The 20,218-nt window shown below is 40.0% G+C and overlaps 1 protein-coding gene across 2 annotated transcripts in view; it reads right to left on the bottom strand.

Annotated features, from left to right (window-relative positions):
• Positions 1-20,218, bottom strand: part of LOC110463342 (L-fucose kinase-like) — a 55,371-nt gene that overhangs the window by 14,306 nt on the left and 20,847 nt on the right. For both annotated transcript variants that reach the window (XM_021517852.1, XM_021517853.1), the window contains exons 7-22: positions 19,011-19,105; positions 14,427-14,507; positions 14,146-14,265; positions 13,148-13,334; positions 10,898-11,037; positions 10,390-10,554; positions 9,943-10,068; positions 9,530-9,631; positions 6,687-6,817; positions 6,255-6,332; positions 4,962-5,098; positions 4,545-4,696; positions 3,437-3,583; positions 2,042-2,203; positions 496-530; positions 219-322 (exon numbers count right to left, since the gene is read on the bottom strand). In XM_021517852.1, coding sequence (XP_021373527.1) covers positions 219-322; positions 496-530; positions 2,042-2,203; positions 3,437-3,583; positions 4,545-4,696; positions 4,962-5,098; positions 6,255-6,332; positions 6,687-6,817; positions 9,530-9,631; positions 9,943-10,068; positions 10,390-10,554; positions 10,898-11,037; positions 13,148-13,334; positions 14,146-14,265; positions 14,427-14,507; positions 19,011-19,105 — 1,962 coding nt within the window. The remainder of the gene's footprint in view (positions 1-218; positions 323-495; positions 531-2,041; positions 2,204-3,436; positions 3,584-4,544; positions 4,697-4,961; positions 5,099-6,254; positions 6,333-6,686; positions 6,818-9,529; positions 9,632-9,942; positions 10,069-10,389; positions 10,555-10,897; positions 11,038-13,147; positions 13,335-14,145; positions 14,266-14,426; positions 14,508-19,010; positions 19,106-20,218) is intronic.

Below are 20,218 nucleotides of genomic sequence, written 5' to 3'. Positions count from 1 at the left end.
TCAAATTTTTCCGAGCTTTCATGGCAATAAACCTTCCTACCAAGTTTGAAATGAATCCATAAAAAATTACTGAAGTTATTGAGTGGAAACTAATGTGTGCCTGCCCGTCCACCCGCCGGCCCGCCCGCCGGCGTGAAAACATAATACGTCTCGTCATTCGACGGACGCACAAAAATATGATTCATACCTGAGAAGGGGTAAACTATACTGATACATACCTGGACTATGAGGTTGGTAGTAATTCTCAAGGTGAGACAACTCTTCACAAACTACATGTGTGTCCTCTTGGTTGAATCCATATAACACCATTACAATTTTGGGTCTGTCAGGGAGGGATACAAAATTAATTTATATTTATGTTGAAGCAAACTTGTCAAAAAGTTACTAAAACCTGTATTCGTTACCTAATGAAAGACCACATATTTTTATCTTTTATCAAAATGTTAACTAACCAGGTCAAAATGTATACACACTCGCAAACATCAAAATACTTACTCTCGTATCCTCCTTGCTTTAGACCCCACTGGTTTCTGTAAGAAATGGAACCTGTTTAGTCTGAAGGTTTTATTGTTAAATTGAATTTGAATGATTATGATAACAGCAATGAACTTTTCGTATAGAATTCCATTGATGAAACTATTACTGATAGTCAGAATCAAGTCTTTTAAGTCCTTTCAAGTCCTTTAACTAAGCACAAGGTATGATGGGTGTATAAGAAGAACCCTTTTAGGTATTCCAAAGCTGTTGGTCAAGACCTGCTCCGGGACGATGTGCCAGACCACTTACATGATACTGTAGTCATCAGCTCTAGCTAGTCACAGTTTCTGATAAATTTATGATAAATCTGAAGAGCTTTATTGTTGGTGACACCCCCTTATGTTATTGTTGGTGACACCCCCTTATGTTATTGTTGGTGACACCCCCTTATGTTATTGTTGGTGACACCCCCTTATGTTATTGTTGATTTTGAAAGTTGTACCGATGACCATTCCCTTATTCAGTTGCAGATCTTCAGTGCTAATTGGTGACCACATTTCCTAAAAAAGTCGTTGATTTGGGGCTTTATATTTTTTTTTATTATATTTTCAAAATTTTATGACATACACATATATATAAATATACATACAATGTACATGGGCGTCAATAATCGCCTTTAAATAATGTACATACTGTTCAAAATATTCTATCAAGTATCAGTATTCGTCTTACATATATATTAACAAATAGGTAAAGATTCACATTTTCATATAAAAAAATAAACTTCCGGATATTCTTGTCCGTACTCTATTCTAATTATTATTGTATTATAATCCAGTGTCTGATTTCCGGTTGGAGTCACGATGGTAAACAGACTTCGCACAAACGTTATTATATGGTAAATATTAGTATATGAAATGCTTCGTATGGTATAACATCATCCAATTCAGCAAATTAAAGTGCCATGTTAGCGTTATAGTTCTAGAGTATGCATTGATAATAGTCAGGGTAAAATATTTTTTAACCAAAAACAGTTTCCTTTCCGACCCCCCCCCCTCCCCCCACCAAAAAACAACAAAATAAAAAATCAGGCTTCAATATGTCTATGTGCTAGTTAATATACCTTGCAATAATTTGTAGTTCTGAATTAGTATATGTGTAATTTTGTATCTCTTATTGAGTTTGATTTTGTAAATACTTTTAAATTTTCTAATAATACATGTTTAAACATTTTAAATGTAGATAGTGGTGTCTGTCTCTTGTTTTGATATTTTATTATATTTCTTGTTTTCCAGATAATCCATTTAATTGTATAGACAACAGTGTTTGTTAGTGCTCTGTTTGTATCTGAACATTCTCCTAACAATATTATTTCTTTGTTCAAAGTAATCAATAGTCCAGGTATTGATGACCACACCCCCTTACCTTGCTGTTGATTTTAAGTGATATAATGGAAAACCACACCCCTGTACCACGCTGTTGATTTTAAGTGATATAATGAAAACTACACCCCTGTACCATGCTGTTGAATTTAATTGTTATTTTGGTAACAACATTTCCTTACCTTGCCGTTGATTTTAAGTGCTATAGTGGTAACTGCCCCACCATGTTCGTAAGTAATGGGTGGGGTGTCAGACCAGCCCCCAGCCACATCGATTCTGGCTGGACACTCGGCTGTTACCCATTTCCCAATATCTGGTGCCTCACACAGCTCCAGCTTGAAGTTCTACAAGAAAGGAGAAGTTATATGATCAGATTATATACCAACTTCTTCAAGTTTAAAGTCATCTTGGTTTAGTGATAAATGCTTCGAATCTATAAGACAAGATACCAAATTCTATAAACATCCATAAACTAGATTTCATGGTCTTTAAAGGAATGGTGTATGAGTAGAAAAATTTAAGAGTGCAAATATATGTATGTGAAACAATTTTAAGTAAAGAGTACAAATATGTTATAATACAATGATTTCTTGCAACGTTGAAATTTTTGCATAGTTCTAAGTTTTTAAGTTAGCATGATAATATGCACATTCAAATATTTGACACTCATGGAATATCCATTTCACTAGCCTTGCAAACATGAACATTTCTTCACTGAGGAGTGAAAAAACAAAGTTACACCAATTTCTTAGACTTTAGCAAATTTTGATTTAAAACCTAATCTGGTATTAAGAACAGACAAAATGGATAGAAGGCCATACCAGCTTTACAGTGAATTATCATTAACCCTTTCACCCCTATGTAACTTTAGTAGACTCTACCATGCATTGATCTGGATGAGTCCGTTATGGTCTACAGTGGTAAAAGGGTTAACCCAGACTGGTGACAGCACTGGTTGTTGTGTGCTATACTTCCTGAAAGATTTGTTACTAAAGACATTCTTCCAGAAAACTGAATGTCCAAATAAAGATATTTCCACTTAAATATCTAGACAGACATAGTGCCACACTATCCTTCAAACTACATCTAAGGTTAGAGTTATACCGATAAAAACTACATCTAAGGTTAGATACCGATGAAAACTACATCTAAGGTTAGAGTTATACCAATAAAAACTACATCTAAGGTTAGAGTTATACCGATAAAAACTACATCTAAGGTTAGAGTTATACCGATAAAAACTACAACTAAGGTTAGAGTTATACCGATAAAAACTACGTCTAAGGTTAGAGTTATACCGATAAAAACTACATCTAAGGTTAGATACCGATAAAAACTACAACTAAGGTTAGAGTTATACCGATAAAAACTACGTCTAAGGTTAGAGCTATACCGATAAAAACTACATCTAAGGTTAGATACAGATAAAAACTACGTCTAAGGTTAGAGTTATACCGATAAAAACTACATCTAAGGTTAGATACCGATGAAAACTACATCTAAGGTTAGAGTTATACCAATAAAAACTACATCTAAGGTTAGAGTTATACCGATAAAAACTACATAACGTGGTGTACCTTCTTTGCTGTCATGACGGCCTGTCGGATGAGGATAGACGCTGCTCCTTCGTAGTGCCTGGCTGCCCGAGTCAACAAGTCTGGACGCCCCAACCAACTTTCACGAATTTTAGCAAGGGCATCCACTCCTCCCACTAAGTCACCTTTCTGGAAATAAAGACAACAGCTAGATGGGGCGCAAGAACCAGTTACTGATATACTTCTAGGTAGGGGCATAGATTACCACAAATAAGGGACAATAATAACAACAAGTTAGAGACATAGATTACCACAAATAAGGGACAATGATAACGACATGTTAGAGGCATTGATTACTACAAATAAGGGACAATGATAACGACAAGTTAGAGAAATTGATTACCACAAATAAGGGACAATGATAACGACAAGTTAGAGAAATTGATTACCACAAATAAGGGACAATGATAACGACAAGTTAGAGGCATTGATTACACAAATAAGGGACAATGATAACGACATGTTAGAGGCATAGATTCCCACAAATAAGGGACAATGATAACGACATGTTATAGGCATTGATTACTACAAATAAGGGACAATGATAACGACAAGTTAGAGGCATTGATTACACAAATAAGGGACAATGATAACGACATGTTAGAGACATAGATTACCACAAATAAGGGACAATGATAACGACATGTTAGAGGCATTGATTACTACAAATAAGGGACAATGATAACGACAAGTTAGAGGCATTGATTACACAAATAAGGGACAATGATAACGACATGTTAGAGGCATGGATTACTACAAATAAGGGACAATGATAACGACAAGTTAGAGGCATTGATTACACAAATAAGGGACAATGATAACGACATGTTAGAGGCATTGATTACTACAAATAAGGGACAATGATAACGACAAGTTAGAGGCATTGATTACCACAAATAAGGGACAATGATAACGACATGTTAGAAGCATTGATTACTACAAATAAGGGACAATGATAACGACAAGTTAGAGACATTGATTACCACAAATAAGGGACAATGATAACGACATGTTAGAGGCATAGATTACTACATGTCGACACGAGTTGTTGATGACCACCAGAAAGGTATATTATTTACCGGAAGCTCACCTCTAATTTGTGGAAGGCCCTGGCCCAGGACTTGTTGGCAGCAGGTCCACTCCTCAGGCCTCCCTTTGTCGCTGCCATACACCCTAGTACGTCAGCTATATTGGCCAGGGTACGTGCAGCAATGCCTGGGGACCCCTGACACTCCTTAGCCACTACAGCAAACATGTCACATAACATACAGGGGAGATAACCTACAATCACTGTCACTATCTACATCAGCATTATAATACCATCTGTTCTTGTATCTGAATCATACATGCATATAGTATACTTATTTTCCAGATTTTTAAAAACATTAGCAATTAACAGGACTTCAGTTTACTTAATTCAATAAAAAAAAATATGCATTTATTTATAAAACCAGGAAAAATAATTCACATGGAAATTAAAAACGAGAGTTTGGACATTGATTCTGACCTTGGTCCAGTGTTAACAGAATCTCCTGTGAGAAGCCTTCTATGTGAGCACTGTTGTAGATGGAACGGAAACCATGGTGACTGCTCTGAAGCAGGTCACATCGGATGTGGTTCTTACTCACATTGTAAAATAAGGTCCTACGAAAAATACACTAACATTATTAGTTGACCAACATAACATTACATTCTAGAACATATTAACTAACAAACATAGTGTTACAGTCACCAGACACATCAGTCCACCCACACAGTGTTACAGTCACCAGACACATCAGTCCACCCATACAGTGTTACAGTCACCAGACACATCAGTCCACCCACACAGTGTTACAGTCACCAGACACATCAGTCCACCCACACAGTGTTACAGTCACCAGACACATCAGTCCACCCACACAGTGTTACAGTCACCAGACACATCAGTCCACCCACACAGTGTTACAGTCACCAGACACATCAGTCCACCCACACAGTGTTACAGTCACCAGACACATCAGTCCACCCACACAGTGTTACAGTCACCAGACACATCAGTCCACCCACACAGTGTTACAGTCACCAGACACATCAGTCCACCCACACAGTGTTACAGTCACCAGACACATCAGTCCACCCACACAGTGTTACAGTCACCAGACACATCAGTCCACCCACACAGTGTTACAGTCACCAGACACATCAGTCCACCCACACAGTGTTACAGTCACCAGACACATCAGTCCACCCACACAGTGTTACAGTCACCAGACACATCAGTCCACCCACACAGTGTTACAGTCACCAGACACATCAGTCCACCCACACAGTGTTACAGTCACCAGACACATCAGTCCACCCACACAGTGTTACAGTCACCAGACACATCAGTCCACCCACACAGTGTTACAGTCACCAGACACATCAGTCCACCCACACAGTGTTACAGTCACCAGACACATCAGTCCACCCACACAGTGTTACAGTCACCAGACTCATCAGTCCACCCACACAGTGTTACAGTCACCAGACATATCAGTCCACCCACACAGTGTTACAGTCACCAGACACATCAGTCCACCCACACAGTGTTACAGTCATCAGACACATCAGTCCACCCACACAGTGATACAGTCACCAGACTCATCAGTCCACCCACACAGTGTTACAGTCCCCAGACTCATCAGTCCACCCACACAGTGTTACAGTCCCCAGACACATCAGTCCACCCACACAGTGTTACAGTCACCAGACACTACCTCAAAGTCACATATCATATTCTTTAGTTAAGAACATCAGAATCAATGCCACAAATTACTTTTTCCAGCGGAGCTCCTCCTCCATATTGACACACGATAGGATATCATTGAGTGACAGCCTCCAGGATGACCGCCATCTACAAAAGTAAAAATGTTTTAAATTATCACAATCACATATTTCTACCAAAGAAAGACTCAATGTTGTCTGTATATAGCCAAAATCAATGCAAACATTTTCAGAAAAAACATGAAAATTTCTGATTACTGTCTTTGTGTTAACAAATCATTATTTGAAAGAAAATGTTCCTGTCAGTAAACAGGAACCACTTACTTGTCTATTTTCTGTGTGGTACATAAGAATATAAGACAGAATAAACCTAATGTTGGGACCTATACTGAAACCTAGAGCTGTACTAATGATGCCGGATGGATGACATTAAGCTGGTATTAGAGTCCTGATAAAAACAGACATGAAGGGATGTCATACACACCTGCGTACAATGGACTGGTCGTTATCTTCCAACTCCCCGTGCAGCCATGAGATATCCTCGAGACTGAGTTCCTCTGACGAGTGGAACACTGGGAACAACCTGGCATTTAGTACATTCTGGTTGTCATTATCCTGAATATAAAAAATACTCTATATTTCTTTTTTACTTATGCGGACATTTTCAACCTGACAATCATCAGATCAACTCATCAATGTTAACAAAGTCATGTACACCTGTATGAATATACAACATTATATGTTCTGATAAACTTCACTATCTCAATCACTTACCTGTCCGTGATATATGTTCTGATAAACTAAACTAAACAATCACTCACCTGTCAGTGATGTATGTTCTGATAAACTACACTATCTCAATCACTCCCCTGTCCGTGATATATGTTCTGATAAACTAAACTAAACAATCACTCACCTGTCAGTGATGTATGTTCCGATAAACTACACTATCTCAATCACTCACCTGTCCGTGATATATGTTCTGATAAACTAAACTAAACAATCACTCACCTGTCAGTGATGTATGTTCTGATAAACTACACTATCTCAATCACTCACCTGTCCGTCATATATGTTCTGATAAACTTAACTAAACAATCACTCACCTGTCAGTGATGTATGTTCTGATAAACTACACTATCTCAATCACTCACCTGTCCGTGATATATGTTCTGATAAATTACACAATCTCGATCACTCACCTATCTGTGATGTATGTTCTGATAAACTACACAATCTCAATCGCTCACCTGTCCGTGATATATGTTCTGATAAACTACACAATCTCAATCACTCACCTGTCTGTGATGTATGTTCTGATAAACTACACAATCTCAATCACTCACCTGTCTGTGATGTATGTTCTGATAAACTACACAATCTCAATCACTCACCTGTCTGTGATGTATGTTCTGATAAACTACACAATCTCAATCACTCACCTGTCTGTGATGTATGTTCTGATAAACTACACAATCTCAATCACTCACCTGTCTGTGATATATGTTCTGATAAACTACACAATCTCAATCACTCACCTGTCAGTGATGTATGTTCTGATAAACTACACTATCTCAATCACTCACCTGTCTGTGATGTATGTTCTGATAAACTACACAATCTCAATCACTCACCTGTCTGTGATGTATGTTCTGATAAACTACACAATCTCAATCACTCACCTGTCTGTGATGTATGTTCTGATAAACTACACAATCTCAATCACTCACCTGTCTGTGATGTATGTTCTGATAAACTACACAATCTCAATCACTCACCTGTCTGTGATGTATGTTCTGATAAACTACACAATCTCAATCACTCACCTGTCTGTGATGTATGTTCTGATAAACTACACAATCTCAATCACTCACCTGTCTGTGATATATGTTCTGATAAACTACACAATCTCAATCACTCACCTATCTGTGATGTATGTTCTGATAAACTACACAATCTCAATCACTCAACTATCTGTGATATATGTTCTGATAAACTACACTATCTCAATCCCTCACCTGTCAGTGATGTATGTTCTGATAAACTACACAATCTCAATCACTCACCTGTCTGTGATGTATGTTCTTATAAACTACACAATCTCAATCACTCACCTATCTGTGATGTATGTTCTGATAAATTACACTATCTCAATCACTCACCTATCTGTGATGTATGTTCTGATAAACTACACAATCTCAATCACTCACCTGTCCGTGATATATGTTCTGATAAACTACATAATCTCAATCACCCACCTGTCTGTGATGTATGTTCTGATAAACTCCACAATCTCAATCACTCACCTGTCCGGGAGGAATGTTTTTTTTCTTCTTTTAGATTTATGTTTTTTATTTTGTGCACCTAGCTTGAGATGGCACACTTTGAGATGATATGACAACCCTGTGCAGAAATGACCCACCTGTAACGAACTGACACACATGTAACAAACTGACACACCTGTAATGAACTGACACACCTGTAATGAGACGACACACCTGTAATGAGATGACACACCTGTAACGAGATGACACACCTGTAATGAACTGACACACCTGTAATGAGATGACACAACTGTAACGAGATGACACACCTGTAACGAGATGACACACCTGTAACGAGACGACACACCTGTAATGAGACGACACACCTGTAATGAACTGACACACCTGTAATGAGACCACACACCTGTAATGAGATGACACACCTGTTATGAAATGACACACCTGTAATGAGATGACACACCTGTAATGAGACGACACACCTGTAACGAACTGACACACATGTAACAAACTGACACACCTGTAACGAACTGACACACCTGTAATGAACTGACACACCTGTAATGAGACGACACACCTGTAATGAACTGACATACCTGTAATGAACTGAAACACATGTAACAAACTGACACACCTGTGCAGAAATGACACACCTGTGCTGAAATGACACATCTTTAATGAAATGACACACCTTTAACGAAATGACACACCTGTGCTGAAATGACACACCTGTAATGAAATGACACACCTGTAATGAAATGACACACCTGTAATGAGATGAAACACCTGTAATGAGACGACACACCTGTAATGAAATGACACACCTGTAATGAACTGACACACCTGTAATGAGATGACACACCTGTAACGAGATGACACACCTGTTATGAGATGACACACCTGTTATGAAATGACACACCTGTAATGAAATGACACACCTGTTATGAGATGACACACCTGTAACGAATTGACACACTTGTAACGAACTGACACACCTGTAATGAGATGACACACCTGTGCTTAGATGACACATGACACTACTCACCATATCTGGTCCCCACAGATCCTCCTTGATGATGCCCGTCAGGTTGAGGAAAACCACCCAGGGGTTATTACAGAAGGTCGTTGTACTCTTGTACATCGGGGCCTGGTAACACATTATATATATACATACATAGGACCTTGAAGAGATGAAAGTACTTAATACGTATTGTTAAGATTTTTTATTTTTGAATTATTTCTTCGTAAGTAAGATCATTCTACTTCTGTTTCTATAAAATATATACAGTGGTAAAAATTGTAAAATGTTCATGTGATCATAGAAATATAGATATAACAAAACACAGTAGACTAAATCTTGCTAGTATTTTCGGCCATCTTTGGGCACTTCAGGAGATTTCAATATATATGTATATATTACAACATTTAGTTTAAGAAGAACACCAGAGCAGTACCTACCTCGACCCTGTCAAACTTGCCGTGAGTGGTAAGGACATGTACAGTTTTCCCCAGTGTACTCAGGTAGATCCTAAAACACTGCACCACTGTGTAGTCTCCTATCTTTACAGTCTTCTTCAAGTTAGTCTGTCATCAGAGAGACAGATTTCAGTTACATGTACAGGACAAATCATAGCATGTCATCAAATACAAGGTGACCGCAAGCATGCCTGCATCCAAACACATAATAACCCTGAACTGTCAATCTATACATAGAATTTACATACAAAGTTGACATTATGTGAGTAGAATTAAAGGCAAATTCAAATATCCTTATTTTGGAGGAAAAAAAATCTGTAAATATGACATATTAAGAAAAACAATCAGAAAACCGAGTTAATACCCCATAACTATTTTTTCTCAATATTTTCACTTAATATCAGTAAGTGTATTTTAACACACACTAACCTTGAGCTGGGTTTCCACAGACAGACCAGTTATGAGGCAGCCCCGGCCCACATCCATACGTCCACCTAGATGACAGTCAGAGACGATGGACTTGGAACTCACCACCACTTTGTCACTGAGAATACTGTTGATGAGGATGGCATCGTCTTCTACCTTACACTTGTCCTACAGACAAACATCATGTCAGGAAAACTTTGTAATCTGACCGAGACAGAAGTTAACGTGAAACATGTCATTAGTGATGTTTGTTTTTGAATAACAGCTATGAAACATAACATCACAATGCAACCATGCTGTCTCTTAGTACAATGAATTAGTATGTGAAGATAATTTCTTGTAGTAATCATTGAAAGCGTGTCTTGGGCAATACCTTCCTGTGTGTTACACGACGTGTTCCAACCCACAAAGATGTCCTACATGACTGAGAGGGGAGGTTACCTACCGCTATAGTAGTGTTAGGGACTATCAATAAAACATATAGGGCCTTTTGTCCTACCCTATAACGTACCTGTACAAGGGAATGGTTGACATCTTGCCAGGTAATCTCGGAGTTGTGGAAGTTGTTTTTGTAAGGACAATCAAGTAAGATTGCTTCGTGATCTAAGGGACAGCTGACGAGGTAGCGGAACTCTCCTCTCTCTACCATACCTGGATGGAAAAGGAATTTTTAGTATCTCATACTTATAATACCAATAATTTTCACTTTTAAATAGTTAACCAGCTGGACTAGAGTTAGAAATGGCATTCTTCATTCCACGTAGGATAATCTTAAAATTTCAAACAAAACAAGGTGAAGTATTATAAACAATCAACAGTGCCTCTTCTGGATAAACTTTGGTATCACAGTAAACAAAGGGCCATAACTCTGTATAAAACAAGAGGCCCATAGGGCCTGTATCGCTCACCTGGATATCTAAGCAATCATGGCAGAATATTCTCCAAATGAGATCCAAGGGAATATGCCAGACCCCAAGGCCAATCCTTGTAGCATATATATCTGTATTCGATTTTTCATGCCCAGCAACTTTATGTATGGTTATGGAGTGGGGATCTCAACTGGTTCCAAGCTGTGACTCAGAAACTAGGTCCCTATGGTTGTGGCCAGACCCCAGGATCAATTCTAATATCATGACTGCATTTGTCTCTTTATGCCCAACAATTGTATATATAGTTTTGGGGTGGGGATCTTAACCATTTCAAAGTTATGACCCAGGGGTTAAGTCTCCAAGGGTGGGGCAGTCCCCAAGGCCATCCTGGAAGCATATGTGCATTCATCTCTTTGTAATCGGCAATTGTCTATATGGTTATAGGGTGGGGATCTCAACTGTTTCCAAGCTGTGACTAAGAAACTAGGTCCCTAGGGGTTTGGTCAGACCCCAGGGTCTATTCTTATATTGTGACTGCATTCGTCTCTTTATGCCCAGCATTTGTATATATAGTTTTGGGGTGGGGATCTCAGCCGTTTTAAAGTTATGGCCCAAGGACTATGTTTCCAAGGGTGGGGCCAGACCCTAGGGCCATCCTGGAAGCAAATGTGCATTCTTCTCTCTATACTAAGCAATTGTATATGTGGTTATATGTTGGGTATCTCAACCATTTCCAGGCAATAAACCTGTTTTTGGCCCCACCCCTTAGCCCGGGGGTCAGCCCCACCATTCGTACAATTTTGAATCCCTGCCTCCCATGAATGCTTCCGACTAAATATGATTGATATCCATGGCATAGTTCTACAGAAGAAGTCGTTTATAGCAATCTAGCCAAATTGCCCCCTTTTGGCCCCGCCCTCAGCCCCCTGGGGGGTCAGCCCCACCATTTGTAAAATTCTGAATCCCCACCACCTAGGCATGCTTCCAGTCCAATATGGTTGATATCCATCGCTTCTTCCAGAGAAGTAGTCGCTTAAAGCAATATAGCCAAATAACCCTTGTTGACCCGCCCCTCAGCCCCCTGGGGGGGTCAGCCACACCATTTGTACAATTTTGAATCCCTGCAATCCATGAATGCTTTTGATTAAATATGATTGATATCCAGTGCATAGTTCTACAGAAGAAGTCGTTTGTAGAAATATAGCCAAATTACCCGTTTTTGACCCCACCCCTCAGCCCCCTGGGGGGTCAGCCCAGCCATTTGTACAATTTTGAATCTCCCCCACCTAGGGATGCTTCCATTCAAATATGGTTGATATCCATCTCTTAGTTCCAGAGAAGAAGTCGCTTAAAGCAATTTAGCCAAATTGCCCCCTTTTTGCCCCGACCCTCAGCCCCCTGGGGGGTCAACCCCACCATTTGTACAATTTTGATTCCCCACCACCTAGGGATGCTTCCAGTCAAATTTAGTTAAATTCCAATCAGTGGTTAAGAAGAAGAAACTGTTGACGGACGGACGACGGACGACGGACGACGGACGGACGGACGCCACGGTATGGCATAAGCTCACCTTGGTCCTTTGGACCAGGTGAGCTAATAAAATGAGGCACACAACTTGATTACAGTATGAGGCACTATGCCATCAATATATAATATATTCATATTTATATAAGATATTCCACAGACCAACTGACAGGTGGGGTATTTATCATCTTTACTCACTATAAACAAACAGCCATGAAAAAGTGGTAGTTAAATCATTGCATGCTTTATATTTTATTGCAAGTTGGACCATCACTTTAAAATGTTTTTGTTTAGTCAAACCCATTATTGTGATGATTTTCTTCTAAGCTGATGTATTGATTGACTCTCAGTATATGAAGACGACATACATGCCCATATTTTGAAGTTGTGTAGCTCCCGCCATAGGATTTGTCTGGCTGACCTCATGGTCTTGATCATGTCCTCTGACCCTGGAACATGGGCTTGACCTTTGACCCCACTTCGACCTCCAGATACAAATTCTTTTTCATTCACATCACTCGTCATTGGTAACATGACATCAAAGAAGAGTGACAGCTACAACAAAAAACATGTAAAGGTAAAATACCTAAACACCAGGTAGTACCTTGTCGTGTCAGAATACAGGTGTGAAACATAATACGAATAAAGGTAAAAATACCTAAATGCCATTTAATACCTTGTCGTGTCAGAAAACAGGTGTGAACCCTAATACGAATAAAGGTAAAATACCTAAATACCAAGTAATACCTTGTCGTGTCAGAAAACAGGTGTGAAACATAATACGAATAAAGGTAAAATACCTAAATACCATTTAATACCTTGTCGTGTCAGAAAACAGGTGTGAAACCTAATACGAATAAAGAGCTCATCACTAGATCTACACACATGTATAGGGGATGATCAATACACACCTGTATAGGGGATGACCAATACACACCTGTATAGGGGATGACCAATACACACATGTATAGGGGATGATCAATACACATCTGCATAGGGGGTTGACCAATACACACCTATATAGGGGGTTGACCAATACACACCTGTATAGGGGGTTGACCAATACACACCTGTACAGGGGGATGACCAATACACACCTGCATAGGGGGTTGACCAATACAAACCTTTAAAGGGGGATGACCATTACAAACCTTTAAAGGGGGATGACCATTACAAACCTTTAAAGGGGGATGACCATTACACACATATATAGGGGATGACCAATACACACCTGTATAGGGGAATGTCCATTACACAGCTGAATAGGGAGTTGACCAATACACACATGTTTATAGGATTGACCAATACACACCTGTATAGGGGATTGATCAATACACAACTGTATAGGGAGTTGACCAATACATACCTGTATAGGGGGTTGACCACTGTCCACTCCCATGTAGGTACAAGCATCCAGAGGGGGCTTTACATGAAAGGACAGGAGGGCCTCCGTCACGGCATGACTCAGGTATATAACAGAACACACCTGACAAATTTACAAAGATAAGTATTATAAACATCAGAAATAAACATCACATAGTTCAATTTTAGCATTGTAGATATATCATTAGCTTTACAGTTATGTCTAAGCAGATATCCCTTCCATATAAACACAATAATAAGCCAACCATAAAAGTGTGTAGTTACCACAGGGACAGTTCCGTCCGGCCTCTCACAGCACTCCAGTCCTCCTAAATCCCTCTGGTACAGTATATCTGTCACATATCCCTGTAACAGGTATGCATAGTATTATCATTAGAACATTGTATGTTACAGTAATATAATCATCAGACTATTGTATAAGTTACAGTAATATCATCATCAGACTACTGTATAAGTGATAGTAATATCATCATCAGACCATTGTATAAGTTATAGCAACTGTATCACCCGACCATTGTATAAGACGGCTGTATCACCCGATCATTGTATAAGACAGCTGTATCCCCCAACCATTGTATAAGACAGCTGTATCACCCGATCATTGTATTAGACAGCTGTATCACCCGACCATTGTATAAGACCAGCTGTATCACCTGACCATTGAATAAGACCAGCTGTATCACCTGACCATTGTATAAGACCAGCTGTATCACCTGACCATAGAATAAAACCAGCTGTATCACCTGACCATTGAATAAGACCAGCTGTATCACCCGATCATTGTATAAGACCAGCTGTATCACCCGACCATTGTATAAGACCAGCTGTATCACCCTACCATTGTATAAGACAGCAGTATCACCCAACCATTGTATAAGACCAGCTGTATCACCCGACCATTGTATAAGACCAGCTGTATCACCCGACCATTGTATAAGCCCAGCTGTATCACCCGACCATTGTATAAGCCCAGCTGTATCACCTGACCATTGAATAAGACCAGCTGTATCCCCCGATCATTGTATAAGACCAGCTGTATCACCTGACCATTGAATAAGACCAGCTGTATCCCCCGATCATTGTATAAGACCAGCTGTATCACCTGACCATTGAATAAAACCAGCTGTATCACCTGACCATTGAATAAGACCAGCTGTATCACCCAACCATTGTATAAGACCAGCTGTATCACCCTACCATTGTATAAGACAGCTGTATCACCCGACCATCGTATAAGACCAGCTGTATCACCCAACAATTGTATAAGACAGCTGTATCACCCGACCATCATATAAGACCAGCTGTATCACCCGACCATTGTTATGACAGCTGTATCACCCGACCATTGTATAAGACCAGCTGTATCACCCGACCATCGTATAAGACAGCTGTATCACCTGATCATTGCATTAGACAGCTGTATCACCCGACCATTGTATAAGACCAGCTGTATCACCCGACCATTGTATAAGACAGCTGTATCACCTGACCATTGTATAAGACCAGCTGTATCACCCGATCATTGTATTAGACAGCTGTATCACCCTACCATTGTATAAGACCAGCTGTATCCCCCAACCATTGTATAAGACAGCTGTATCACCCGACCATCATATAAGACAGCTGTTTCACCTAACAATTGTATAAGACAGCTGTATCACCCGACCATTGTATAAGACCAGCTGTATCACCCGATCATTGTATCAGACAGCTGTATCACCCAACCATTCTATAAGACCAGCTGTATCACCCAACCATTGTATAAGACAGCTGTATCACCTGACCATTGTATAAGACCAGCTGTATAACCCGACCATTGTATAAGACAGCTGTATCACCCAACCATTGTATAAGACCAGCTGTATCACCCAACCATTGTTTAAGACAGCTGTATAACCCGACCATTGTATAAGACAGCTGTATCCCCCAACCATTGTATAAGAGATGCTGTATCACCCAACCATTGTATAAGACAGCTGTATCACCTGACCATTGTATAAGACCAGCTGTATCACCCGACCATTGTATAAGACAGCTGTATCACCCGACCATCGTATAAGACAGCTGTTTCACCTAACAATTGTATAAGACAGCTGTATCACCCGACCATTGTATAAGACAGCTGTATCACCCGACCATCGTATAAGACAGCTGTTTCACCTAACAATTGTATAAGACAGCTGTATCACCCGACCATTGTATAAGACAGCTGTATCACCCGACCATCGTATAAGACAGCTGTTTCACCTAACAATTGTATAAGACAGCTGTATCACCCGACCATTGTATAAGACAGCTGTATCACCCGACCATCGTATAAGACAGCTGTTTCACCTAACAATTGTATAAGACAGCTGTATCACCCGACCATTGTATAAGACAGCTGTATCACCTGACCATCGTATAAGACCAGCTGTATCACCCAACAATTGTATAAGACCAGCTGTATCACCTGACCATTGTATAAGACAGCTTTATCACCTGACCATTGTATAAGACAGCTGTATCACCCGACCATTGTATAAGACAGCTGTATCACCCGACCATTGTATAAGACCAGCTGTATCACCCAACCATTGTATAAGACAGCTGTATCCCCCAACCATTGTATAAGACAAGCTGTATCACCCAACCATTGTATAAGACATGCTGTATCCCCCAACCATTGTATAAGACCAGCTGTATCACCCAACCATTGTATAAGACATGCTGTATCCCCCAACCATTGTATAAGACCAGCTGTATCACCCAACCATTGTATAAGACATCTGTATCCCCCAACCATTGTATAAGACCGCTGTATCACCCGACCATCATATAAGACAGCTGTTTCACCTAACAATTGTATAAGACAGCTGTATCACCCGACCATTGTATAAGACAGCTGTATCACCCAACCATTGTATAAGACCAGCTGTATCACCCGACCATTGTATAAGACAGCTGTATCACCCGACCATTGTATAAGACAGCTGTATCACCTAACCATTGTATAAGACCAGCTGTATCACCCAACCATTGTATAAGACAGCTGTATCCCCCAACCATTGTATAAGACAAGCTGTATCACCCAACCATTGTATAAGACATGCTGTATCCCCCAACCATTGTATAAGACCAGCTGTATCACCCAACCATTGTATAAGACAGCTGTATCCCCCAACCATTGTATAAGACCAGCTGTATCACCCAACCATTGTATAAGACAGCTGTATCCCCCAACCATTGTATAAGACAAGCTGTATCACCCAACCATTGTATAAGACATGCTGTATCCCCCAACCATTGTATAAGACCAGCTGTATCACCCAACCATTGTATAAGACATGCTGTATCCCCCAACCATTGTATAAGACCAGCTGTATCACCCAACCATTGTATAAGACATGCTGTATCCCCCAACCATTGTATAAGACCAGCTGTATCACCCAACCATTGTATAAGACAGCTGTATCCCCCAACCATTGTATAAGACCAGCTGTATCACCCAACCATTGTATAAGACAGCTGTATCCCCCAACCATTGTATAAGACCAGCTGTATCACCCAACCATTGTATAAGACAGCTGTATCCCCCAACCATTGTATAAGACCAGCTGTATCACCCAACCATTGTATAAGACAGGTGTATCCCCCAACCATTGTATAAGACCAGCTGTATCACCCAACCATTGTATAAGACAGCTGTATCCCCCAACCATTGTATAAGACAAGCTGTATCACCCAACCATTGTATAAGACATGCTGTATCCCCCAACCATTGTATAAGACCAGCTGTATCACCCAACCATTGTATAAGACAGCTGTATCCCCCAACCATTGTATAAGACCAGCTGTATCACCCAACCATTGTATAAGACAGCTGTATCCCCCAACCATTGTATAAGACCAGCTGTATCACCCAACCATTGTATAAGACAGCTGTATCCCCCAACCATTGTATAAGACCAGCTGTATCACCCAACCATTGTATAAGACAGCTGTATCCCCCAACCATTGTATAAGACAAGCTGTATCACCCAACCATTGTATAAGACATGCTGTATCCCCCAACCATTGTATAAGACCAGCTGTATCACCCAACCATTGTATAAGACAGCTGTATCCCCCAACCATTGTATAAGACCAGCTGTATCACCCAACCATTGTATAAGACAGCTGTATCCCCCAACCATTGTATAAGACCAGCTGTATCACCCAACCATTGTATAAGACAGCTGTATCCCCCAACCATTGTATAAGACCAGCTGTATCACCCAACCATTGTATAAGACAGCTGTATCCCCCAACCATTGTATAAGACCAGCTGTATCACCCAACCATTGTATAAGACAGCTGTATCCCCCAACCATTGTATAAGACAGCTGTATCCCCCAACCATTGTATAAGACCAGCTGTATCCCCCAACCATTGTATAAGACAGCTGTATCACCCAACAATTGTATAAGACCAGCTGTATCACCTGACCATTGTATAAGACCAGCTGTATCACCTGACCATCGTATAAGACCAGCTGTATCACACGACCATTGTATAAGACCAGCTGTATCACCCGACCATCGTATAAGACCAGCTGTATCACCCGACCATTGTATAAGACAGCTGTATCACCCGACCATTGTAAAAGACCAGCTGTATCACCTGACCATTGTATAAGACCAGCTGTATCACCCGACCATTGTATCAGACCAGCTGTATCACCCGACCATTGTATAAGACAGCTGTATCACCTGACCATTGTATAAGACCAGCTGTATCACCTGACCATTGTATAAGACCAGCTGTATCACCCGACCAATGCATTAATCACGGTACCTCCTGACCAACACGTATTACATAATGTCTTACCTCAGTGTTGATTTTATAGACGCCATGGTTACGGCAGTATTTTGGTGTACTAGGAACAGTGATCACACATACGTCAGAGTTTGTCCATGGAATGGCTACAATAACAATTAAATAGATCTCAATAGTTTCCCTGCCAGAAGATAAAGAGGGAGACCTATTAAGTTCCCACTGGTAAATGATTCCCAATGTTTTGTTATTATGGGAGTTAAGGGGCACATCACTTTCACAAAATGGGGGCATTCAGGAAAACGTGAAAACCAGTGGTGGCAATATAAGTATAAGTATTACCTGGCAGAGGAGGCCGTCAGGTGTCTCTGTTTTTAACATCTCCACATTTCGTTTTATTTACTTCTCAATAACATAAATCAAGGACAGTTCTATTAAGCCCTGTGATGTAGTGTGGGAGCTTCAGTTACAAACATTTTAATGACACTAGAAGACAGGGAAACATTTTAATGACACTAGAAGACAGGGTAACATTTTAGTGACACTAGAAGACCGGGTAACATTTTAGTGACACTAGAAGACCAGGTAACATTTTAGTGAAACCAGAAGACGGGTAACATTTTAGTGACACTAGAAGACAGGTAACATTTTAGTGACACTAGAAGATAGGTAACATTTTAGTGACACCAGAAGACGGGGTAACATTTGAGTGACACTAGAAGACAGGGTAACATTTTAGTGACACTAGAAGACAGGCAACATTTTAGTGACACTAGAAGACAGGTACATTTTAGTGAAGCTAGAAGACAGGTAACATTTGAGTGACACTAGAAGACAAGCAACATTTTAGTGAAGCTAGAAGACAGGTAACATTTTAGTGACACCAGAAGACAGGCTAACATTTTAGAGACACTAGAAGACAGGCAACATTTTAGTGACACTAGAAGACAGGTACATTTTAGTGAAGCTAGAAGACAGGTAACATTTTAGTGACACCCGAAGACAATGTAACATTTTAGTGACACTAGAAGACAGGTAACATTTTAGTGACACTAGAAGACAGGGTAACATTTTAGTGAAACCAGAAGACATGGTAACATTTTAATGAAACCAGAAGACGGGGTAACATTTTAGTGAAACCAGAAGACGGTTAACATTTTAGTGACACTAGAAGACAGGTAACATTTTAGTGACACTAGAAAACAATGTAACATTTTAGTGACACTAGAAGACAGGTAACATTTTAGTGACACTAGAAGACA

Source organism: Mizuhopecten yessoensis, unplaced genomic scaffold (genome assembly GCF_002113885.1).
Source record: "Mizuhopecten yessoensis strain PY_sf001 unplaced genomic scaffold, ASM211388v2 scaffold10889, whole genome shotgun sequence".
NCBI classification, from domain to species: domain Eukaryota; kingdom Metazoa; phylum Mollusca; class Bivalvia; order Pectinida; family Pectinidae; genus Mizuhopecten; species Mizuhopecten yessoensis.
This window is presented reverse-complemented; position numbering and strand designations above follow the sequence as displayed.